This window comes from Convolutriloba macropyga, chromosome 7, assembly GCF_964194025.1.
Source record: "Convolutriloba macropyga chromosome 7, txConMacr16.3, whole genome shotgun sequence".
In the NCBI taxonomy this organism is placed as follows: Eukaryota; Metazoa; Xenacoelomorpha; order Acoela; family Convolutidae; genus Convolutriloba; species Convolutriloba macropyga.
Window position 1 is genome coordinate 38,014,700 of NC_134474.1, and position 26,875 is coordinate 38,041,574.

The following is a 26,875-nucleotide window of genomic DNA, read 5'->3' on the forward strand; positions in this document are numbered from 1 at the left end:
ATAAGATATTGATAGCGACAAACAAAATTAGAGTTGAGTTTAGTTTTTGTGGCCATTACTTATCGGCAAAGCATTCAAGTTCGTCAGGTAAGTTCTTCTCTTGTTCTAAGAAAATTTAATAAAGAAAATTTTTAAGTTTCTTGACGTTTGTTTGAAACCATCACAGCATTTTACTGATATCAGTTTTAATATTGATAATTGTTGCGTTTAGTTTTCTTGGGAGATTGTGATTTCTAGTTTACAAAAGTTCAGATTATTTTTCATTTTTATCCTCATTCGTTTCTACTCTTGTCTTCTCTTGTATTTCCAAAATCGATCACACAGCTTATAATTTTTGTCTTTATATTCCTGTTACATGTCACTCTTGCGTTGTTAAGCAAGTTTTAATCGTTTGTATATCCAAGTATGAAAACTGATCCGAATATCAAAAGCCAATTCTTGGCAAAATTAGCTGCTCCACAAAAATTTTAACAACCATCGTCACAATTTATAATAGGGTATTTATTATTTCAAAATTGGATCAACTTTTCCGTAGGGTTTACGAAACTTAGTTGCTCATATGAAAAGAGGAGAACAGTTTTCTGAAAACATAAATTACAACAGAAATTCGAGCAATAACTGGAGATGAGTTTTTACTTTCCTTTGTTGATGGTCAAACACAGCAGGCCTTGAACGCATGCAATTTGAAAATTCAAAATGATGCTAGCTAGTATTCTAAATCGATCAAAATTTATTTTCAGTATCCTCGTTTCTAAAAACTCGTATTAAAGTAAAATTTTGAACAAAAAACTTCAAGGCTTGCGTTCTTCGGTTTCACGAAATTATATAACTTTTTCAGCCTGGACTATATATTATATCTTTTGAGATCGCTTGACATTTGCAGCAGAAAAGTGTTTCTCAGCTGAAGTATTTCTCTACTTCTGTTTCGTGTTGTGACACTCTCAGCTGTGCTTTCCTTGCCTCTTCCTGTTTAGCATGTCTGGCTGAGTAGGCGATCACCGCGTGCAATTTTATGTTCCATTTGCCCACACACCTGAGACAGATTTAACACATTTCATCAAAATTTAAACGAGCATGGTTGAGACTTCATGCTTCAGCATATTTCTCAAGTTTAACATGGAAAAACATAACCGACAAACATCGGGTTTAGGGATGCTAGCAATGAGGGGGGTGGGGGGGTGGGGTGGGGTGACCACAATGGGGGAGGCGGGATGGAGAGGGGGTAATGGTTGAGAGGGGAGGGGGAAGGTAGAGTTGGGGGGTGGTAGTGAGGGGGGGGGGGGCAAACTTTAAGAACTGCCCTTCACACCATGAAATTGTCTTCTCGAAACAGCTTCGGTGATTCGCATTCTTAGAGACTGGTTAGGCGTAAGGCTCTAAGAGAACTTGATGCCCTCCGAGCGTTACCCGTTTATTCCATTTTAGAGGACGAGAAGTCAAGTGGGTCAGACGAAAAACCGGTCATGCAAAAAAGAGAATTAAAAAAAGACCTGAGGACTAATCTGATTGCTACAAACTTCGTTCCAGAGCAATTAACAATCCAGCAAGAACTAATATTTCACTCTCTGGTCTTCAATTAACTCTCCGCCAACGGTGCAAAAATTTGCAGTTTTGTAATTTTTTTTCATTTTTTGTGTAAGAATTGTGGAACAAAAACGCAAGAGCCCCTTGATTTTTCTTTTGATTTAATTGAAAAAAAAACCTTCTTGGCAGATAACAGCAAAAAATGTAGAAAAAAATGACAATTAGATATTCGGCTGAAGACTTGGTCAGCTAGTTCTTTCTTTACGATTTACTTTGATTTACACCATTTTGAACTGGTAAAAACCTTTAGTTGATAGGTTGTCGATTTTTCAACAATTTTGATAGGTTGTCGATTTTGTGATATATAAAAATGTTTTACACCGTTCACACGTAGAAAGTTTCAAATTCGAGTCAGAGGAGACAAGAGTCCAGTTTGCTGAAAAATACATGACTATGGTTGAAATCCAGTTTTTCGCTGACGATTGTGGTTCCGTTGGGAAAAAAAGAGGAAAACGGCTATCATATTAGGGTCGACATTTGAGCATTTCCATCACAGTTTGGCAGTTAATACACTTGACATACACACTGAAAGCATTAGTTTTTTTTTCGTTTTTGTATTCTGATCTTTGGACTATCCATTGTTGGTTTTTAGCCCTTCAAATCGAAACTGGTATCTCAATATGCGTCTTTCCCTATCAGCTGAATACTATTTTCCTAAGAATGATCACCATGCTTCGCTTCCTGAGCATTAGGCGTAGACCTCTTTTTAGCGTAGACCTCAAACCAATTCAATAATTTTTTTCAGGAGCAAAAAACGACTTAAGATCTCCCATCAACGCCTCCTACTGCTGCATCAAAAATTAATGAAATTAGGATTTCATTTATGGAAAGAAACAAACAAGACTCAGCTGAAAATATGTCCAAGATACTTCAAAACACCATGGACAGAAGGAGCTAGGGACTGATAAGTTATTGAAAACTTGGAAAGTTATTTCCAGTTATTTTTATTGCACATCTGAATTGAATTCAAACACTGCTCATTGCTTTTTGAGCGTTCGCTGTGTTTCATATTGACCAAAAATTAGAAAGTTTTAAAGAGAAAACACACAATTCATTTAATCAAATAAATTTTGCTGGATTCTCAAATGACAGTTTTAAATTGTACTGAGCTCTGTGTTTTCAATAACTTTTTTAGTCAGCATTTTCAAGAAAATAATTTGAAAGATCAATGATAATAGAAAAATTAACCCTACGAAATAAAATCAATTTGAGACTCAGATTCATTTTAAAGGAGCAATTTTTATCGAGGCAACAAAAACCAAGTTGATTTCAACAAATTCAATTTTGCTTCCCATTTAAAAAGAAACAATATCATCAAAACACTTCAAATCTAGATCTGAAGTCATCGTACACCTCTGATGATTCACTCCTTCAAACGAATTTGCATGAAGTATCTTGTTTTAACAAAAAGATTAACATAGTTGGCAGATTGCCCGAAAATAGCCGCAATAGCTTTGTAGATCTGCAGTCTAAAAAAACAGTAAAAAAGAAAGACAAAAAATTCGTCTTTTCATTGAAGTCTGATATGTTATATTTTCATTAAAAATCTGTATAAGTGTTTGCTGTCTCTATTTGCTGCTTTCAAATAACCTTCATTTACTGTAACACACACCCATTTGAACTTATCTCTTTGAATTAAAGTAAATAAAAGTCAATTTCAAATTGAGGAAGTCATTTATGAGAGTGAGGTAGGTCAAGTGTGACCAAAAATTTAATCACGCGAATGAACAAAAAAATAGCTCTAATAGGAGCGAAAAATGACCTCACAGACGCACTTCAGTTGAAATTGCATGAACGAATGAACAAAAAGCAGATTTGAAGTGGTTGTGACGTCATATGGTCGAAACAAGAATTGCGATGACGAAATAAAAAAAACATAGCAGGACAAGTCCTGACGTACAATTCAAAGAATTTTCATTGACTAAACAGAAAAACTAGACCTAGAATGGACTATGAGTGAAATGGGAAAACAATTTCTAAAAAAATCAAATGAAAACAAAAAAAACAGAAAATCAATGTCAAAATGCTGCTAGGGAGAACAACAAAGCACTAGTGAGATATGTAATTTTCATTCTAACAAAAAACTAGGTCAAGAATGAGCTGTGAATGGATTGGGAAAACTATTTAGAAAAAAATCGGATCCAAAAAATCGAAAAAACAGTAAAAGTCAGAGTGAAATTGCCGCATGTGGACAAAAAACCACTAGCAAGAAACCGAATTTTTGTTTTAACACCGTTTTCTCACTCTACTTTAAAATTAGAGCAAAAAAATTCACGCCGCATAACCACTCGCTTTTTCACTCCATTTCCTGTTTCGGCGTGACCAAAATCACTACTCCTATTTGACTTCAAAAATCATAAAAATGTGCGAACCGATCTTTAAAAAAAGACAGCGCCCCAATACAATTCAATTTCTTTGACTTGCAAAAAACTAAGAGAAGGCCAATTATAGCCCCAGCTATCGCTGTGCGGCTATTAAAAAGACTATGAACCTTTAGGAGCGAATCTAACCAGAAGATCCGAGAAAAAAACTTTCATGAAGTGCTTCATTTAATATCCAACAATATTTAGAGATATGATTAAACCGACATCAAGATTTTAATCCTTTAGAATCTTGTAAAGAACACCAATTTGTGCTTTTATTTGAATGCATCTACAATTAGGGAGACTGGAAAAAACCATTGGATTAAAGAAAGTATCAAAAGCAGCTTTTAGCAAAGATGAGTCAATCTGGAAAGACCTTAGAAAAATTAAACTTCATTAAGTAGCGAAAAAGGTCTTCTATCCATGTCATTTCACGCTGCTATTCAAAGCAATTTCTTTATGGACATTTCTTTGTGAAAAATTGATATAAATTTTACTGTCTCTGAAAATTCTAATGTTTTTGACTGCCATTCTAGAGGTATAGACTTTGGAGTAAATTCAAATACTTTCGATTTTAGTTTTGTGCCTAAAAGAGCATAATAAAACTTTTGGAGATGGCTTTTTCCAAAATTTTACTTTTAAAGATTTTTATCAAAACAAGGTTGGCTAAAAATCTCTCAAAGTCTATCAGCAGCTGTCACTAATTAGAAGCATACGAAGCAGCAGCAAACACAGTGTTTGCATGTAGAACTTTACTGAGAAAACTGCGAAACGTTACTGCGTGGACCTTAGTCGTAGTGAGTTTCATTGCTGTACCATTGCATTTCAATTGTAACCATTACTGAACCAGACAAATAACAGTATAAATACTTTTGCCAGTCTGCCCAGAGTCGATTAGAAAAGATCCCAGTCTGTACTTATTCTTTGCAGCCTCATTTACATTATAGGTCAACGCTGCACAGAATGGTTCACATTTCTCTCATCATCAGACTGTGCACACAAAAAACTGACAGACTGCACATAGCAAATTTTAAAATTTCGAATTGTTATCATGCACAAAAGCTATTCTATCTCCAACTATACCACAAATTTGTGCGTTTACATCTTTCGGGTGGAAGCGGTGGAGATCGGTAGCTGAGGTCGGTGCATGCACTAATCAAAATCCCCCAAAGCTTGAATTTATAATGCTGAGACTGCTTTTGCTCCTCTACAAATATCTGGCAATTTGAGGGTTGAAAGTTTGTTGGAAAAATAAACCGACTAATGTAGGTCAAACTGTTCTCGAACGACAGGCTAGTCAATTTGACGGAATTGAACTTATTGATGCAAAAATTCCAACCCAAGAGGGGTTTTATCTCGCAGCCCCCAGGTTTCCAGTCTGACATCATAACTAACCTATAAAGATTTTGCTACTTCATCGCTTAGGGTTACCGTTTTGTAGCACCAGACTTCATTTCGGAATGAGATCAATTTAAATCATGCAGAAGTCAAACGTGAAAAAACAAATTGAGAGCGAAGAACGCTCCGTAGGAAAAAACAAAACCTGTCAATCCAAAACTTTGCATAAAGAACTTGCACACAAGTTTACCCAAGTTAATTGCGTCAAATTGCGTTCGAGAGCAGTTAGCAACTCTGTAAGTTAATTGTCACCAATCGAAACATAAAAAGCATCAGCAAAGACAAAAGGCACATGTTTGGAAAAACCACGAAACTCTACTGCACTAATCAAAGGTGGTCGAAAGTTTGCATTATGTTGTGATTGGCATTTCTCCTCTGTGAAGTTCTAAAACTCTCGTAGATAAAAGAAAAACTTTTTTATCTATTTTTTTTACAGAAATCTGACGCATTCTTAACACTCATCTCTAGGCACTAATTTTTGTTGATTTAACAACCAACAGTCCTTTTTAAGTCCTTTTACTGCTAATTTTACAATATTTTTCGTATTGAGGCAAAGGAATGATCTTTTTTACTATAATGCTGACGCCAACCAAACCATGCTGCTTGAAATTTTGAATTGGAGCAAAACTTTATAAGACAAATAATTGTCGTTGCCAACAAGTACATACAATGAGAAGTCCAACAATACAAAAATGATTGCTAAAAACTGTGTTTGAGAGCATTTAACAAAGAGTTATGCCAACTAGTACGGAGTTTTTCCAATTTTTAGCTTCTTCGCTGGATAGATGTATTAGAAATTGCATGTTATTTCAAATCCTTACCTCATATAATGATTGCGAACCACTTTTGACATTGGCTTGTCCTAAAACAAAGCATAAACTCAAGCACGCAAAATTTTACCCACAAAAAATTGAAACAAGATCTTTGTTTTGTCTTGAATCAGCACCAGTTAGGTTAACAATATAAACTTATGGACAGTTGACCTTTTCTTTGAAGCAATATTTTGCTAATCACTTTTCCACATTATCTGATCTCCTGTGTCAGGACAAAATGCCCAATGCCAAATTAGCCAATGTGACAAAAACACAAAATACACAAATTATTTTACCCTATTGTTATAATTAAATTAATGATTGTTGAAAGTATAATGTTAATTGTTTAAAATATGGAAAGATAAACGTACCTCATCCACGTGCTGATTTACATCTTCGTTATTTATGAAATGAGTGAATGCAACAAGGAGCTAACACGTGCTTTTTACACTAGATTTGTCCCCAACTTTTCATATTGTTATAGGTGATATGATGACCCTTGATCTTTTAGAGAAGTAAATTATCAGAGTAAATAGCTAGTTAAGATCGGATGTCATAAGGAGTCAAGGAAGTTATAAATTAAAGGTGATCACCATGAATGTAAAAGTGCGGTAATTTGGAGTAATAAATATGGACTGAATTTCGTGTTAATCGCCACAGTTGTCAACCATTATTTCTAATTTAACTATTCGATTACAAGATTTGTCTCTGCGTTCCCATTAACCGACAGGTTATGGGCCCAGAGCTTTTCTAAGTTAAGTAATCAACCCCCATCGTAAATAGAAAAACGTTGTTGCTGCGCCTCTTTGCTACATAAGAGGATCGCTGAAATCACAGGTGGAGGAAGACAGAGAAGACAAGGGGAGACAAGCCTTGTAGTCAAGAAGTGGCCAAGTGAAACCAGAAGAAGCAAGAGTTGAAAGCTTGTGTGACTGGTTGGGGGACTTCAATTGTGGAGTTGGAAGCTTTTGTAAGTGGTTGGGGGACTTCACTTAAGAAGTGAGCAGTTTGTGAAGCTGGTTGGGGGACTTCATCTGTTGAGTCGAGAGCTTGTGTACCTGATTGGGGGACTTCAATCGTGGAGTGCTAAGTGTGTGTAGCTAAGCAGTGGATTCTGCTTGTGAAGAAGAGTGAGTGGAGCTGTTGTGGGGAATCAAAAAGGAGCGCGGAGGTTCAATTGTATAACAGAGCTGCCGGGGAACCAGGATTGCTTAGTATAGCTGAGAACAGCTCAGCTTAAACAACTGTTTCATTTTCAATTGTGTGTGCTGTGCTTCTGTAAGATACAAGTTTGGTCGAAAGACACAAAAGTTGGTGGTAAAAAGATTTCTTAATTAGGACTAGGATTAGGGTTCGAGTACATTATCCTCGGAGGGTGTTGGTATCCTCATCGTGCTTAATCGCGGCAGAAAAACCCTGGCTCAATGTCAATGTCCTGCTTTCGATTTTGTCAGGGATATTACAGAACTCGAACAGAACACCAACATCTAGATTAATTTAGTCGACCAAACTCTTTTTGCTTAGTGTTTTTTTTAACAAGTGCTACCATATTACAACAAGTGCTAACCTGGTGCTAGAAAGCATTTTTTGGATACACAAACATAACGACTCACCGCTTCGTCGCCCTATAACACAGCCACCAACAGGCAACTGATTCATACACGCGTAGAAAGGAAAGGAGTTTTGATCTAAGTCCGAACAAGATTTTTTTCACAGCCCGACCCTTTTTACAAAAGAATATTTACCTAGAGCAGTACTAGCTTAGAAAAACAAAGGACATAATCGGGGCAGCATGTCTTTGGTTCAGTAGGGAACAATTAAAGCTAAAGTGTTAATTTGAGACGAACGGAAAGTAAACGAAAGTATGGCAGAACTAACAATGAGCTCAAAATTAGAAAGATTGGTATTCAGCGGGCGTGAGGATGATTTCTTGTATTTTGATGAACAGTTTGAGGCTCGTATGCACTCTTTAAAACTTGGTAAAGTTCTTAGTGGAGAAACCACCTATCTAGATTATAAGCCAGCTGTTAGAAATAATTCTTCGGAGGAGCAACGTAGGCAAGCTAAAGAAAAAGGGAGGGAAGAACTAGAAGAGAAAAAGAAGACATTGTGGTACGAGTTAGTTCAGGCTTTAGACAAAACATCAGTTCTTTTTCTTAGACCACATAAGGGTGATTGCACTAAAGCTTGGGATGTACTGTGTAAACGCTTCAAAAGTTTTGAGAGACCCCAGCTACACAAATTGATAGCGCAATTAACTAGCCTTAGGAAGACTTCAAGTGAGAGTATAGTAGATTATCTCACCAGAGCAGATGATATGCAATACAACTTAACACTAGTGAATGAAGGAATTAGTGAAAAACTGTTTGTCTCAATAATTCTAAAAGGGCTCCCGAAGGAATATGAAAATTTCGCAACACTCGTGAAATACAGCAAAGACGAGAAAACTCTAGAGGAAATAAAACGAGACCTGATAAACTTCGATAATGAAAATGTAAAAACCAAAACAGAGAGCGTATTCTTTAATAAGGAACGGGAATGTTTCAACTGCCAGAAAATGGGACATATCGCAAAAGAATGTAGGTTTATGAAAACGATTCCTGAACAAACCAAAGCTTCTCAAATGAAATGTTTCAATTGTGGTGAGCACGGACATATAGCTAAATTTTGTAGAAAACAACAGAAATATGAGAAAAGGTTTGTAAGTCAAAGCAGGAGAACCAACCAGAGGGGCACGCAAAATTTAGTTGAGGAGCAGAATTTAGAAGAAGAAGAAGAAGAAGAAGAAGAAGAAGAAGAAGAGATCTTTTCCTTCTTTCAAACGTCGGAAAACAACCTTGCAAATGAGCTAGTTTTAGACTCAGGTGCTACCAGTTATATGATTAGAGATGAAAGTTTATTCATAGATATAGACAAGGAGTATTCTGGTACCATCACTAATGCAAACAGCAGTAAAAGTTCAATTAGTGGGAAAGGAACAGTTGAAATTAGGGTTTTGGATTCCAATGGTTTAGCGCGAAAAATAAGATTAAATAATGCGTTGCTTGTTCCCAACAACACAAGGAATCTGATATCAGTGTCAAAACTTAGAGCAACAGGCAATGAGGTCGTCTTTGGTGTGACTTGAGAAATACGAACTAAGAACGGAACAGTTTTCCCTTTCGAGGAAAGAGATAGTTTATTTATCTGGCACAACATTGATTACGGCGAGCAGTGCAACTTAGCAAATGGAGATTCCCTTAGTTTGTGGCATAAGCGTTTGGGTCATAACAATGTTGAGGACATATACAAATTAAAAGATCACGCAGTGGGGCTAAAAGTAAAGGAGCATGATTTAGCAAACTGTGAAATATGTCAGCTAAATAAATCCAAGAAACTTCCAGTACCAAGAGACTCAGGAACAAGCGCAAGTGAAGTCTTAGAAATTGTTCATACCGACATATTAGGGCCCATCCAACCGGAAGCGGTTGATGGTCATAGGTATGCAATAGGGTTCGTGGATAGTTTTAGCAGATATCAGAAACTATATTTTTTGAGGACAAGGGACGAGGCCTTTGAAAAAGTTGAACAGTTCTTTGCAGATATAGGACAACCAGGAACCTTAGTTTGTGACGGTGCAGGGGAATATGTGTCAAATGACAAAACAATTATGTAGACAAAAAGGCGTTAGGCTTGAGTTCTCGGCACCGTATACACCACAAGAAAACGGAAAGGTTGAGAGGAATTGGGGGACAATCACCCCAATGGCTAGATGTCTTTTAGAGCAGTCAGGTTTAGAAAAAGAGTATTGGCCATATGCACTTAACATGGCAAGTGAGATTAAAAATTTTTGTTTCCATTCAGGTATCCAGAAGACACCTTTTGAGGCAATGTACAAGAAGAAACCTAACTTAGAATCTATCAAAGTGTTTGGTTGTTCAGCTTTCGTTCATGTTGAAAAAAAATTTCGTGGTAAGATTGACAGAACTTCTCAAAAACGAATATTCTTAGGGTCTTCAGACAATAGCAAAACTTATCTGGTAGGTATTCCAAATGACAAAGGGGTCTTTAAGGTTAGAAAATCTCGCAATGTAACTTTCAACGAAAACGAAATGTTTATTGAAGTCAAAGAAAAGAAGGAGGAGATAGTCAACAAGCATCATTCAGATGGTGATAGAGATTTAAACCCGGTAGCTTTCCTGGGTGAAATTGTTAACAACGAATTGCTACCTAAGTCTATTGATGAAGCAATTAGGGATAAAAACTGGTACGAGGCAATGAAGTTAGAATACAACTCATTAGTGGAAAATAAAGTTTGGGAACTGGTAGAGAACAAAGGAAATAAACCCATTGGTAGCCGCTGGCACTTTGCTCTTAAGTTTGGTCCTAGTGGGGAGATAACAAGGTATAAGGCAAGATTCGTAGCAAAAGGATTTAACCAAGTTCCAGGTCGGGATTACAACGAAACCTACTCACCAACAACACGCCTCTCAACAATTCGTGTACTGATAAGCTACGCAGTATATAAAAACACCGAGTTAAAACAAATGGATATCAAAACAGCATGCTTAAACGCTGACATCGAAGAAGAAATCTTTATGCAACAGCCCGAAGGGTTTGAAAAGTTTGACAAGCAAGGAAATCCATTAATTTGTAAGCTGAGGAAAAGTTTATATGGATTGAAACAGTCCGGTAGAAATTGGTACTTAACAATCAAAACTTTTCTCAACCAATTAAGTTTCACGCCGGCTATTCAAGATGAGTGTCTTTTCATAAAGAAAGGAGAAAATGGTATAGAGGGATTAGTGTGTCTTTGGGTAGATGATATGGTGATATTAGGATTGCAGGAAGACTTTTGTGAAAACTTTAAAAATAAAGTTAGTGAGCAATTTCAAATTAGCAGTTATGGAGATCTTAGCTGGTTTTTAAATATAAAAATTGAGCGAACACAAAACGAAATTATGCTAAGCCAAGAAGCATATGTAGAAAAATTACTAGAGAAGTTTAACATGAGCGAATCAAAGACACTAGAAACACCTTTAGATGTTAGCCTGAAACTATCAAAATTAGATTCACCAGAAATAGGAAGCAATGAGCATAAAGAAATGCAATCATGTGATTATAGGGGTATAGTGGGATGTTTGAACTATTTGGCATTAACAAGTAGACCGGATATTGCGCACGCAGCCAATTTATTGAGTTTGTTTGTTGAAAATCCTGGAAGGCGACATTGGAATGCGGCAAGGTGGAATGCGACATTGGAAAGGGTGTTTACGTTACCCAAAAGGTACAAAATCAGAAAATGTGATTTTTAGAAACAGTGAGAAACTGGAGTTAACAGGATTTTCAGACTCAGATTGGGCAGGCAACATAGACAATAGAAAAAGTACAAGTGGTTTTTGTTTTAAACTTAATAGTAGTTCAGGTGCAATCAGTTGGGCTAGCAATTTACAAAAGTGTGTATCTACTTCAACAGCTGAGGCTGAGCTTAACGCCGTAGTAGAGGCCAGTAAAGAAGCAGTACATTTAGTTAACCTATTACGAGAATTAGATTTAGAAATCCAGCAGCCAGTAAACGTCTTTGTAGACAACCAAGCTTGTATTGCTCTAAGTAAAAATTCGATGAATCACGGAAAGACAAAGCACTTTTCATTAAAAGTGCACTTTGTTCGGAATTTAGTCCAAAGTCGACTATTAGAGCTAAACTACTTACCTACCAATCGCATGCCGGCAGACACACTTACAAAAGCATTGGGGAGGACCAAAGTATCACTTTTTCGTGATGTCCTTCTCGGAACAAACACTTAACATGATAGGAGGAGTGTTGAAAGTATAATGTTAATTGTTTAAAGTATGGAAAGATATACGTACCTCATCCACGTGCTGATTTACATCTTCGTTATTTATGAAATGAGTGAATGCAACAAGGAGCTAACACGTGCTTTTTATACTAGATTTGTCCCCAACTTTTCATATTGTTATAGGTGATATGATGACCCTTGATCTTTTAGAGAAGTAAATTATCAGAGTAAATAGCTAGTTAAGATCGGATGTCATAAGGAGTTAAGGAAGTTATAAATTAAAGGTGATCACCATGAATGTAAAAGTGCGGTAGTTTGGGGTAATAAATATGGACTGAATTTCGTGTTAATCGCCACAGTTGTCAACCATTATTTCTAATTTAACTATTCGATTACAAGATTTGTCTCTGCGTTCCCATTAACCGACAATGATTACTTAGCAAACATCTAAGATAAAGTAGCGTAAAAATTATATAGACCAAGTTTTAAAGGTAAGACAAGCTCATTTGACCATACCTCACAGGCCATGGCCATACCTCAGCGACCCTTAGGATTTGATATGAAACCGCCGCAACACAACCGAACATGGGATTATTATGCGAAACATGCTCGTAATACAGACTGCTCATCTGTAGTAGGATTATTGAACGAGAAGATCAAAGGGAATAAACTGGGTATTTTTGCTTTGGGTGTTTTGGCACATTGGGTATTTTGGCATGCCAAATAGTGTCAAATGACTAACAGTTTCGAAGTGCATGCAGTTTATGTAGCTCCTGCCCTGTCTTAGAGTGAACTTTTTGGCCTTAAGAGCAGGCAGGTAGTTGACAGGTGAGTCTAGGATTCCATAGAATTCAAACAGCACGTCTGTTTTTGGAGTCCTGCCCATCAGTCTGTTCATAGTTTCAATCGAAACTGAGAGTACCACCAGACACTGAAATTATAATTGATAATTTATATAGCTGCCTCTCATTAAGATTTACTCGACTTCATCATAAACCATGACTGGTGCTCCTTTCCTTTTCCGTTACAGCCCTTCCCAGCTTAATGTTGCTAGAAGTTATCCCCAGAACCATTTTCGACAAATGCTCATACCGGGGACTAATTTACTATGGCGTGGGACTATAATAAGAAAGACTCGAGATTATTAACCCTCAGATTGAATCATGAAGCCCCTCACTTCCACTCCTTCCACTCACTAACTTAACCCTCATAGTATTTTACAGACATACTTAGTGCTTAACGTTCATTTTTAGCTCGACCAGTCGTCCCCTGCAGCCACGTAATAAAAAAATGTTGATTCAAAATCTTGCAAGAATCTTGCAAATTAGATTCAAAACTAGCCAGAATTTTGCAAGAAGTATGTTTTCTCTTGCCAGATAGCTTGCAAGATTCTTGCAACATTTTTAGTTTTTTTAATCACTGGGGAACCCACGAAATTGAGCTATATTATAATTTTCCTATTCGTGATCTGAGCTTGGGCATCATCGAGTTAAAATATTTCTCCAACCTTCCACTTTGTGTCACAGAGAATTGTTCAACCAAACAACAATATATAATGTTCTTGAAAAATTAACTGAGAAAGCAGAACAGTTCAACAGATGACACTTAAACTTACTGGAAGTGGGTTTGTTTGCATATCTTCACTGCAAAAAAATTTGATTGAAACCTTTGAAAAGAAGTCAGTGGCGATCTGGCAAGTAATAATAAATTATTTTCTGGTACGTACTAGAACAAGTTGGTCACAACTTATTAAGAGAGTTGTGACCAGCGAGCCCTCTTAGGCCAGATGTCCCGTTTTTTATAACCCTTCATAAACATAGCCGGCAGATTGCCGGAAAATACCCGCGGTAGACGCTTCAGGCCTTCCATGGATTTGAAGCAACTAAAAACATAGCTGGCAGGTTGCCAGAAAATAGCCGCAATAGATTCGTAGATCGGCAGTCTAAAAAACAGTAAAAAAGACAGACCAAAAAAATTCGTCTTTTCATTGAAGGCTGATCTGTTAGATTTTGATTAAAAATCTGTATAAGTTATTGCTGCCTCTATTAGCTGATCTCAAATAACCTTCATTTAGAGTGACACACACCCATTTGACCTTATCTCTTTGAATTAAAGTAAATAAAAGTCAATTTCAAAGTGAGGAAGTCATTTTTGAGAGTGAGGTAAGTCAAGTGTGACCAAAAATTTAATCACGCGCATGAACAAAAAACTCGCTCCACTAAGAGCGAAAAATGACGTCACACATGCATTTCAGTTGAAATTGCATGAACGAATGAACAAAAAGTGGCTGTGACGTCATATGGTCGTAACAAAAATCATGACGACGAAATAAAAAAAAAACCAAGAGAAGGCCAATAATAGCCCCAGCTATCGCTGTGCGGCTATTAAAAAAGATAGACAGATTGACCACTAGTTCTTTAATAGACCACTAGACTTTTTGGGTTAGATCCGGTCTGTCATTTCTATGAGACACATACGCTCTATAAGGAAAAAGCCCTAAGGGAGCTTTTTTAAAAAATAATATTCGAAACCATAAACTCAAGACTCTCATACTCAAGAATAAGCGAAAACAGGTTTGGCAATACTTAGATGCACACTATTGACCTTTAACTAGTAAATTGTTATAAAAATTAAAGTTCATTAAGTGATTTCACAAGTCATTTTTTAAAGTGATATAAGTTCTCAGTAACTTCACCACTCTAAGTACTTGAAGGACAACCAAACGCGGCAAAGGACCTCCAATGAAACTTGATGCCCGCTGAGCTTTACCTGTTCATCCCGTTTTGAAAGCTCAAGGTCATGAAAAGTCATCAAAGTCATGAAAATCAGTGTAAGACGAAACAAAAATCTGTTAGACGAAGTGAAAAAACATAGCAGGACAAGTCCGGACGTACAAAGAATTTTTATTGACTAAACAGAAAAACTAGACCAAGAATGGACAATGAGTGAATTGAGAAAACCATTTAAAAAAATTAGATCAAAAAATAAGAAAACAAAATCAATGTCAAAATGCCGCATGTGAACAAAAAAAAACCACTAGCGAGAAATAAAAATTTAATTCAAACAAAAAACTAGACCAAGAACGGACTATGAATGGATTGGGAAAACCATTTAGAAAAAATTCCGATCCAAAAAATCGAAAAAAACTGTAAAAATCAAAGTGAAATTTCCGCATGTGAACAAAAAACCAATAGCGAGAAAGCGAATTTTTGTTCAAACCCCGTTTTTTCACTTTAAATTTCGAGCGAAAAAATTTCACGCCGCAAAACCACTCGCTTTTTTGCTCCACTTCCTGTTTCGGCGTGACCAAAATCACTACTCCAATTTGACTTCACAAAAATTATAAAAATGTGTGAACAGATCTTAAAAAAGACAGCGCCCCAATAGAATTCAAATTCTTTGAATTGTAAAGAACATAGCAGGACAAGTCCTGACGTACAATTCAAATAATTTTCATTGACTAAAGAAAGAATTAGACATAGAAAGGACCCTGTTTGAGTTGGGAAAACCATTTCTAAAAAAATCAGACCAAAAAACAAAAAGAAAACCAAAACTAATGTCAAAATGCCGCTAGCGAGAAAAAAACCACTATAGAGATTTTGATTCTAACAAAAAACTAGGCCTAGAAAGAACTATGAATGGATTGGGCAAACCATTTAGAAAAAACATCCGATCCAAAAATTTGAAGAAATAGTAAAAACCAACATGAATTTGCTGCATGTGAACAAAAAACCACGAGCAAGAACGCGAATTTTTGTTCAAACACCGTTTTCTCACTTACTTTAAAATTAGAGCAAAAAAATTCGCGCCGCAAAACACTCGCTTTTTTGCTCTACTTCCTGTTTCGTCATGACCAAATCATTATTTCAATTTGACATCAAAAATCATGAAAATGCGCGAACAGATTTTCAAAAAAGACAGCGCTAAATAAAATTCAAATTCTTTGAATTGTAAAGAATTAGGAGCGCTATAATAGCCGACTGGAATTGCTAACGCGGCTATTAAAAACAAACAATTAGCAGTAATTCGCACCTTGGAGATTACCGGACAAGCTTTAGAGTATACTCATCAATTCTGAGCCACTATTAGTCAATCTTTCATCAAACACATTTGAGCTTGTGTGTGACACAGCCCAAAAATACTTACATATTAAATGTCCTTTTAACTGGCTGGTTCTTGTTCACAATCTGGCGTTGCATCTCACTTTGGTACTGTTCGAAAGTGGGATCACCTTCAATGGGGGGAGTTTTGCTCACTGCACCCCCTCCTGCATCTTCTCCGGGTTCCAAGCCTCGAAAACCTCCCGGAACTGGTCTGAAATTTCCACACTCGATTGTTTAGGAACCCATTACCTAGACTTAACTTGCATCGGTGCTTAGTCATAAGTAACACGAGGGAAGCGGAGGCAAAAATAAAGTTTGTTAAATTTGGTATTTGACAATTTTTGTGTATTGGCTGCATCACAATGCAAAAAAGGCGTTGTGCCCTCAATTACATCTCCTTTAGTAAGTATTTGACGGAAATTTTTAGGTTTCAAAATTACAAGTCAAATTTACAATGCCTTTTCTGGCCTCTCATTTCTGTGGAGAATGTAAGGAACTGCAATTTAAACCGTACAAGTAGGGCCAGTCTGTAGGTTAGAGAAAAGTTGCGACAAATTGACGTTTCTCCAACAGTCTTTCTTATTTTTTTAAGGAGTTTGACCCAACATTTTCATGTAACATTGCTGATTGCATAAAAATCTTTTACCTGGATTGATGGCTGATAGACCCACTTCTGCCATGATTTGACTTGGACACGGTTGGACCTGCGCTGCTGTACTTTGGCATCATCACAGCTGCTTGTTCACCTGAGCCAGAATGGTAGCCGTTGTAGAAATTGGGTTCTATTATGTTGTGTGGAGGTGGCACGTGACGGGCTTTATTGCCAAATTGGGTATCTGAGCTGGCATTGTCTTTGGGCGGAAGTAGTGTTGGTCTGGGAAAATTGACAGGTGAAGGGTTTCGATGATTCAACTTCCTGAAGAAAAATATTGCAGTCAGTCCATTTCAGGCAAAATTTAGGCAGGCTATCACATCTGTTACGTTTGACGAAGTTTTACAACAATCAGCTAACACAAATCCAGAGAGTACAAGAGAAGAACCAAGCTCAGCACACAATGCCAAAAGATCAAAGATTCTAAGGTTCTCGGCTACTTGATACCTTGAAAAGATTCTGTTGAGCAACATATTCGAAATAATCTTAATAATTGTTATAAAATCTGAGCAAGAGATCTTGCTAGATCTCATTCACTTTTAGGTACAAGTAAATTGTTACGCAATTTGAGAAACGTGTACTCCAGTAACCAACAGGTGTCTGAGTTCAATTATCGGCTACGAGACTTTAACTGAACGTAAACTCTTCATCGAATGACCATTTTGGTTTGCAGAGGTGATGACATAAAAACCGCCTTCAGCTTTTTTGTTCAACTCACAGTGGAGGAGTGGCGTAATATGAGGCATTTGGTATTTGGACTGGCTGTCTGCGTTGTAGTGATTGTTGCTGTTGTTTTTGTTGTGGTTTATTGTTCCATCCCATGGAATGACCACCAGGTTGATGAGAATTGAAAGGAGGATTCCAGCAGTCACCCGAACTAGACACTTGGTACCCCTCACGGCGTGTGGCCATGCTTCCGGTGGATGTATCGACTAAAACAAATACTTGACCAACTATATAATGTATGAAGGACATTTAGATCCTTTCCTTCATATTGCATATAGAATTTCAGTATTTATTCAAGTTATTTAAGTGTAACCCAGACGGCCCGGGCGGAGGATTTTTCCCAAAAATTACACTCTTACACTCTTTTTCCGATATTTAAGAGTGTAAATTGTGGAATACGGGTGGACGCCTCTGCCCGGGGGAATTCTTAGGCCAACTCAAATTCTGACCAGAACATCTTTGAGCTCGCTGAGGGGAATTGTGCGCTCGCGTTTCCGGACCGATGTCAAGGTATGGTCTGACTGCTGGTTACTTCGGTCTGAGACGATCTAATCAGAAGCAAATATGGGCGCAATCTGATCTAAGGCGGATTCAAATGCATAAACGTCTCATCAGCGGTCTTTTGTTTAATGCCTGGTCTCATCGAACAGTCACAACCGTTGGGACAGAGATAAATACTAGATATAAAAAATAAATTCAATCTCCTATTGGTGCTGATTTACTAAAACTGCAACAACGGCGGGAAAAAGAAAAACAAGAACTGCATATAAAGAAAACAATATCATATTTTGTATCATGTCATACTATCTGATCAGAGATAAATTTGAGCTTGCAAAAGTCTGCACGAGGGTCTTGAAGTTGTCTGGTCGTACGAAAGTCTGGATTATGGTCTTGTTGAACAAAAATTCGGTTGAACAAGTTTGAGGGATGCTTTGGTTGAACGAAAGTCTGATGAACGTCTGATTGATTAAAACTCTAGATGGTGGTCTCGTTGAACCAAAGACTGGATGAGGATCTGGTTGAACAAATATTTGTGATGGTCTGGTTGAACAGCCTTCGTGACGATCTTGTTGAACGAAAGTCTGGATAATTGTCTGGTTAGAAAGTCTGGATGATGGTCTGGTTAAAAAGTCTGGATGATGGTCTGGTTAAAAAGTCTGGATGATGGTCTGGTTTAAAAGTCTGGATGATGCTCTGGTTAAAAAGTCTGGATGATGGTCTGGTTTAAAAGTCTGGATGATGCTCTGGTTAAAAAGTCTGGATAATGGTCTGGCTAAAAAGTCTGTATAACGGTCTGGTTAAAAACTCTGGATGATGGCCTTATTGAACAAAGATTCGACTGAGGGTCTGGTTGAACAGAAGTCATTGCTTTGTCGAACATGAGTTTGGCTGATGGTCTGGTTGCACGAAAATCTGGGTATTGTTCTCGTGCAACAAAAGCAATGGGAAACTGAAAAATGTTTTCAGCTAGCAAACTTAGCCGGCGAGGTAGAAATGGAAACAATCCATTACTTTAATGCAAGCCCACATGAGACAAGCCCAGTGATGTAAAATTTTGATGCCAGCCGTTAGAAATTGGAGAGCAAGGTATTTAAGAAAAGCCTTCTGTCGAAGAAGAACAATTTTAACAGTAGGAATAAAAGAAGGCACAACTGTTTGCAAAAATGCTGCAATCAGTTGTCTTGCTTTACTTGACTTATTGCTTGACTTATTTTACATTACTTTTGCTACTACTTACCTGAGTTTCTTAGGCAGTTCTCTTCGTCAACGACAAATTTTTGACTCGTTAATGAAAAATTTTCGACACGTTTTTGACTCTTTAATGAAAAGATTTTGATTAGACCCACTAGTAGTAAGAGAATCTGCCATATGCTTGTAGAGGGGGGGGGGGGGGGGGTTCGGATCCCCCCCCCCCCCTACAAGCATATGGCAGATTCTCTTACTACTAGTGGGTCTAATCAAAATCTTTTCATTAAAGAGTCAAAAACGTGTCGAAAATTTTTCATTAACGAGTCAAAAATGAACGACCCCCCCCCTACAAGACTTTTTACCACCGAAAAACTGATTTTCTCTTTGTGAAACGAAGTTGTTTGGCTAAGTTTCGCCAGCCTGTGAGAAGTTCTTGGGTTAAGCAGTCTGGCGAAACTTATCCAAAAAACTTTGTTTCACAAAGAGAAAATCAGTTTTTCGGTGGTAAAAAGTCTTGTAGGGGGTGGGGTCCGAACCCCCGCCCCAACAAGCAAATGGCAGATTTCCGCTGTTGCAAGGTTCGCTGTATATAAAATAAGGCGCTACTTACGTTCTAGACTCTAAATGTTTTTGGTGAAAACTTAAAAAATCCAATATAAGACATCAGAAGCCTAAAATTTTCAAAAATTTCAAAATTTTTTTCGAAATTTTTTCAAAGTTTTTCAAAGTTCTAAAATGGTCTGAAATGGATTTTGCGCAATGAAAGGGCACTAAAAGTGATTTTTTTGTTGACTTCACTTTTTTCACCTATGCAGTATGGGGGTCGAAACATACAAAATTTCAAAATTTTTCAAAGTTTTTCAAAGTCCTAAAATGGTCTGAAATGGACTTTGCGCTATGACAGAGAACTCCAAAGTGATCTTTTGTTCACTTGAAAAATTTTTCAGATGAAGTCTACAATAAGATTTTCTTGAAAAGTCAATTTGTTGACTCGAAAATTTTCATACCTAAAAAAGCAACTTTTGTTCATTTATTTATTTCTCTGTTTGAGAATCAGCATGACAACAATTGCGACCATAGATTTAATGAACATTCATGAAATTTATGAACAAATAAAAGTTGACTATCAGGATTATAGTGAACGGTTTGTATACTTTTTGGCAGCATGTCTTTATCTGGACCCAGACATTAACTTGGAAATAGTTCTCAAGTTGAGACCATATGGTGGCCTTATAAGGTATGTGTCAACTCCTCGTTAGAAACATACCTTAAGTCATATAAACTCCTTCGATTACATGCAAAACTTCATGACGCTTCGGGGTTTATTGCAGAGCATAGTCAGAAGGGCCCTGGATATTCATACGTTTTACCTTGTCCAATCACAAACGCTTATATTGGTCACATGACAGGCTTACTGTTTTGTCTGTTCGTGAAAACTTTTAAACGGAACTTGTTTAATTTGCTGGAATCTTGACTCCTGAAAACATCGTTTTAGATTTTGAAGGTTTTCGCCATAAAAAATCCGGTTTTATAATTAAGGAGTTATCGATTTGCTCAAACAACTATTCAGACACAATCTTATTCCTACCACCAGTTTCATACAACTCACTATCCGCCAGTAAGAGAAAATCTCATCAGTGGGTCAGCAAATTTTTGCACGGTTTGTCGTGGAATAGTGGCAATTATCCTTACTGGTTTTTATCTCAAATTTTTATTGCAATAAAACTTCGATTTCCTTCAGGAAAGTTTTATGCTAAAGGGAAAGAGAAAACAGAATTACTGCAAACACTTTTACAGAAAGAAGTGATAGGTTTGGATACCCTTTTATTATTTAAAGTTGAGGAAATTGTTACCCCAATTAAACATTTTACTTGTGCTCTACACTCTCTTTACTTGCCTGAGAAACAAAAGAAAAGACATTGCGCTAAAAGAAAAGCACAGTTATATTTCTATTGGCTAACATTGCCCGGCAATGAACCGTCGAGTGGAGAAAGTAGCTCCTTCAGTTCTTCATGTGAATTTATCTCCAAGTTTGACAGTATGCAGTTGCATAACGAATGATAATCAAATAACTGTCTTTGGTGAGAGAGGAAAAACAGAATCACGGGGGCAATCTATTCTGAGGAAACAACAAATTCTTTGCAACCTAGCTGAGATTGAGACACTGAAAAATATCTTTCATTGCTTGAATACTTTTAAATGTACCATGTCTTTACAAGGGAAAATGAAAAGACTGAAACTAACCCCTTTACCTATGCACAAGTCGCCAACCCCAGTTCAAGTGAGCCTGGACGACGAAAGTCTCCCTGAAGAAATCAAAGAAGTAGTCAGCGAAGGCAACGTGGAGTCAATTGTTTACTATGCGATTGGCGGTGGTATGCAGGCGAACTACAAAGTGACATACAAAAAGGACGAAAAAGACTCTAGATATACTACTTATGACTTTTTTATGATTGAGAGAGTGACTAACAAAATAATGAGCTAACGTTAAATTTGAACAAAAAAAATTCATTTTTTATGAAAACTTCTTTTCAAATGAGTAATGAAGAAAATGAGATAGATTCCGCTTGTGGAGTGGGTTTGAATGACCTAGTTTTCAATGAAGAAAATCAAGAGAGACTGGAAATCCTGGAAATTATGTAACTCTAGACTACCACGATCAGAAGTAGTGTATTTTACCCAAATCATAATAATATTGTTTCTTATTGGTGTGTCTTTGATCAAACTTGTGTTTTTCATCATGATTGTGCAGAGTGAACATTTTGGTTTTCATTGCTTTCATGCACAGTTGGCTACGCGCTTCCGAAACTATGAACAAGATAATTTCAACAAGCGATAGACTATTCATGGCTGTTTGTTGGCCGTCATGCTGTGGCAAAACTGAGCTCATCTTCCAAATGTTACTGAGAGACACATTTTACCCAAAATTCAAATCCATTTATTACTTCTATCAACATGAGCAACCAAAATTTAGCTCTATAGAGCGTAACTTGAACATTTTTTCACAAAGTTTTCTGGATTTGAATTCATTTCTCAGCTGGAAAACTGTCTGCTTGTTTTTGACGATTCCTGTGAAGAAATTTCCAATGACAAAGAGTTTTCTAAACTTGCAACTGCTGGACGTCATAGAAATATTAGCGTCATTTACGTTAAGCTTAACTTATTCCAACAGAGTAAATGGTCAAGAACAATTGATCTGAACACAACCCACATCATTTTGTTCAAATCACCTAGAGACATACAGCAGATTACCTATATTGGCAAACAGTTAAACAACACACGTTTTTTAAAAGAAAGCTACGAATTAGCAACAAAATTACCCTTTGGACACTTACTCATCGACTTGGATCCGAAAACTTCAGACACTTTGCGTTATTGTTCAAATATTGTACAACCAGGTCCAACAATTTTTTGTCTACCTTCCTCCAAAGCAGTTATAACTAACTTGACAGATGAGAGAGAAAGAGTTATGTATGCTAAAGCAAATGCTCGAGCTGTCTGAGAGTAATTTCAGAAAGTTCGTCAAAGAAGCACCAAATAGTTCTATAAAACTTCTATGTGAGTGTTTGCTCAATGTAATCAATGGCAATGTTCCAGTCAAAAAGCAGTTTCTTAAAAATCAAGAGGATTCATTTTAGCAGTTACTATCAAAGGAAACAAGTCTGAAGAAAAAGCGAATTATTTTAGCAAAAAAATCAGAACTTATCAAGGCAATAGGATTCTCGTGCTATCTTTACTTGAAAGTCAAATAATGCATGCAGAAGAATTTGTTTTGATCCCCAAGAGAATGTTCATATCAAAAAATCCAACCAAGGAAGAAATTTTTGATAATCCAATATATCAACAAAAAGCCACTCAGTTATCACTCCTACAAAGATCTAATCCAAATTTTGAGCAAAGCAGAGGAAAAAAATTAAAAGATGCTGACACAAGCACTGATAGATTGATCACGAGAACGAATAGTGCCGGTGATGGAACAAGTGATTCAGATGACGTAAAAATCAGAATTATTTGTGAGTGATGACAGTGAAATCGAACCCGTAGTGAAAAAACGGAAGGATTCAGCGTTTGACTCAATAATGCTAGAACTAAAATTAATGGATGAAAATAAAACAAAAAGAGCTGCTATTGTCCTGAAAAAAATTTTTGATTCCAATACCGTTTCTATTAGTGAAGAGAATAACGTCCTCCATATTGAAGATGAACCTCAAGGAGTGAAGGTGACAAATTTCTTGTACAATTTACAACAACCTACCAAAAAAATTGACGTGCAAAAGTATTCAAAAATTTTGAGTGAACTTGATATAGCAGCCCATTTGGTTTACAATACTCATTAACAAAAACTTCTCGATGAGTTTTACAGCGAAGAAGAGGAAGAGCAACCGACTCGAAAACAAAAGAAACAGCAGCAGCAACAAAAACAACCAAGAGGAAGATCTGAAAAAAAGAAAAAAGTGCAAAGCCAAAAGCCGACGAGAGCAAAAAAAGACAGACGAAGACATGAGTAGAGAAGACTGGGCTTTCTATAGATGATGTGAAGAAACTTGTCAACCTCTATTTAAAAAGACCTGCGTCATTTGGAAACGCAAAAAGACTGCAAAATTTGAGTAAATTATCATTGAAAAAAGTAAAAATGTATTTTGAAACGAAACCATCTTTCACCAAATATCGTTCACGTCGCCTCCGATTTCCAAAGCTTAAAGTAATTGTTAACGACCTAAATGAGATCTGGTCCGTAGATCTAGCATTTGTTGATAAACTTGCAAATTACAACCGTGGTATAAAATACCTTCTTGTTGCAGCTGACTGTCTCTCAAGATATCTCAGGGTTGAACCACTAAAAACAAAATATGCTACAGAAACTGCAGTGGCTTTCAAAAAGATGATCAAACATAAGCAACCTAAAACATTTTGGGTCGATGATGGCACAGAGTTCCTCGGTGCTTTCAAAGATCTTTGCAACGAACGCGGAATTCATTTATACAGTACATTCAGTGAGAAAAAGTCTGCTTTTGCTGAAAGAAATATACGTTCCCTCAAGAATATAATATACTGATACTTAGAAGAAAAGTGCACCTATTCATATCTAGATAAACTGGATTCATTTGTTAAAACTATCAATTCTCGAGATAACCGAACAATCAAAATTGCTCCAAACAAAGTCACAAAAAAAGACGTTCCGCGGCTTGTATCGTTGATTGCGAATACAACATTTTCTCAAAAACCAAAATTTTTTGTCGGTGATCTTGTACGAATACTGAAAAAAGAGGAGACGTTTGGAAAAGGTTACAAACAGTCTTTTACAGACGAGATTTTTGGGATTTCGTCCATCCCAACATTGAACCCTCCAACGTACTCTCTTATTGATACCGATAAAGAAATTATTCAGGGTAAATTCTATCAACCCGAACTCTAATAAGTACGAGAATCTCCTTTGCAAAATGGCAAGTAAACGTTTTGAAGATGAATTTACGGTACATGTAATCTCCTCCGCTTCGATGGAGATCTTTGATCAAAACACATTGGCTTCATTCAGAAACTTTTTCAATGATGAAATACAACTGTCGGGAGACTGGAGAGTAGCTTTGAATGAAATTATTTTTCCAACAAAAATAGAACACATCACAAACGGGGTCCTAACTTCTTACAGTTTGGCTGGTTTAGAAGATCACCAACGGAATAGCTCTGGAGCCAATGTCATATCACGTCCATACAACGGTGAGCGATTAGCTTTCATGCCAGGAACTTTTGATACTGTGCCACAGTTGTTAGCTACCATTAAAAGAACTGTTGCTTTACCAAATTTTTCTTTCAGAGAAATTAAAAGTTCCGGTAAATTTGAAATTGTCTTTGGAAAATACGAGGGAATTACGTTTCCAAGCGATGAAATTCCTAGCATTATTGGTTTCAATGGTGTCCCCGATGGACGAGGAACACACATTGGGTACAAAATGGACACAACTGCAAATAAACTAATGAAAAAAGATGATACCAAGGCTTTTATGTGTGACTTTCCAGCTGATCTGTGCGCCGGGAAACATTTGATATTCATTTATACAAACATTATTGAGTATCAATACGTGGGCGATGCAAAAGCACCTTTATTACGGGTCATTGATTCAAAACAACGGTTGAAAAACGGTAGCTTCTGCGAGCTTGAACCAACACATAGAATAGTTTTTTCGAATTTGGACTACAAAAAACTTCTTTCAAATACGATTCAGTCAAATTCTGTAGAACTACGCACCGAAACAGGTCAATTAGCCCCCTTTTCAGGGACCGGTAAAGTCATTCTGACGTTACATTTCAAAAAATTTGGTGAGTAACAGCAATGGAATCATACTACCAATCAAGCATCTGCATTGCCTTATTTTTCGGGGCGTTATAGGCAAAGAGGTAGCGGCTTTGGAGCTTTAGCTAGTGGTATTGGAAGAATCGCTCTACCTCTTGCAAGAATTTATTATACCAGCAGCAAAACGTGTTGGAAAAGAACTTCTGTTACAGAGCATACCAGAATTAATGGACGTTGTCAATAAAAAAAAATCTCCAAAACAAGCGCTGAAAAACACGATATCAAATACAGTCAAAAAGCAAACAGGAGGCTCATTGGCACTGCGAATGAGACAAAAACGAATGAATCGTAGACGATCTAAACATTCAGGTTCAAAAGCGAGAAAAGGTAGCAAAAAAAGAAAAGTAGTCATTTCAAAACACAAACAGCCAAAGAGAAGTCGGTTGGATTTCTTTGCTAAAGTTAAAAATGATTGGTAATATGTTACCAACAGAGGCAACACATAGTTCCTTGGATTTATTTGAAAAACCAGCGCTTCTTGTAACTTTTGATGGCAGCTTTTGTCAAAAAGTAGGACCAGTTTACAGTCCTAACGGACCCATGCTTGAGTTTGAGGTTGCTGGAGACAGAAGTAATTTTATTGATCAGCAAAAACTTTTCCTTGAAATCAAATGCAAGAAAGTTCAGGCATCTGAAGCTGATTTAAAATATGATGCTGGAGCTGCAGCAGATGTAACCAAAACATACGCTCTTTACTTTTGTAATAATGTTTTACATTCACTCTTTTCTGACTGTACAGTATCAGCCAACGGATTAAAAATTTGAAATGCGAATGGAAGTTATGCTCACAAAAGTTTCATTGAAACCGAATTTTCTCACAACAAAGACGCAAAAGCTACTTGGTTGGCTTGCCAAGGTTATTCGTATGCGGATAATCCTGGAGCGATAGCAACAGCTGAAGTTAACAGACGAAAAGCTTTGGTTAGACAATCTGCTGAATGTACATTTTATGGGAAAGTGGCAGTAGATTTTTTTACATGTGATCGTCATCTTTTGAGTGGAATCACTCTGCGAATTTCGTTTCGACGATCAGTAGATGATTTTGTTATAATTTCTGACGATGCTGGAAAATCATACAAAGTGAAAATTATTGAAGCTAATTTGTATGTGAGAAAAATGACGCTGAACGATGACGTGGTCTCTGCAATTGAAAAAACTTTACTATCAAGCCCAGCGTCATATCCTTACTTCGAAACTGTAACAAAAACATTTTTGGCTTCCACTGGTTTGCAAAGTTGGAAACAAGAAGATGTTTTTAGCAGGGAGTCTATTCGACGTCTTGCCATTTGTCTTAACACAAATGAAACCTTCTTAGGAAGCAAACAACTCAATCCTTTTCACCTTCGTGAATTTAATCTGGAGCAAACTTGTAATTACCGAAATGGACTCCCCGTTGCCGACAGCCCCATAAATACA

At 36.9% G+C, this 26,875-nt stretch overlaps 1 protein-coding gene across 1 annotated transcript in view; it reads right to left on the reverse strand.

The window, feature by feature from the left end:
• Positions 1–577: 577 nt before the first annotated feature.
• The window catches only part of LOC142342259 (uncharacterized), a 55,251-nt gene continuing 28,953 nt past the window's right edge, over positions 578–26,875 (reverse strand). The window contains exons 3-9 of the mRNA XM_075393536.1: positions 17,411–17,624; positions 16,687–16,956; positions 16,084–16,251; positions 13,553–13,580; positions 12,680–12,868; positions 6,167–6,207; positions 578–1,033 (exon numbers count right to left, since the gene is read on the reverse strand). Coding sequence (XP_075249651.1) covers positions 898–1,033; positions 6,167–6,207; positions 12,680–12,868; positions 13,553–13,580; positions 16,084–16,251; positions 16,687–16,956; positions 17,411–17,624 — 1,046 coding nt within the window. The 3' untranslated portion in view covers positions 578–897. The remainder of the gene's footprint in view (positions 1,034–6,166; positions 6,208–12,679; positions 12,869–13,552; positions 13,581–16,083; positions 16,252–16,686; positions 16,957–17,410; positions 17,625–26,875) is intronic.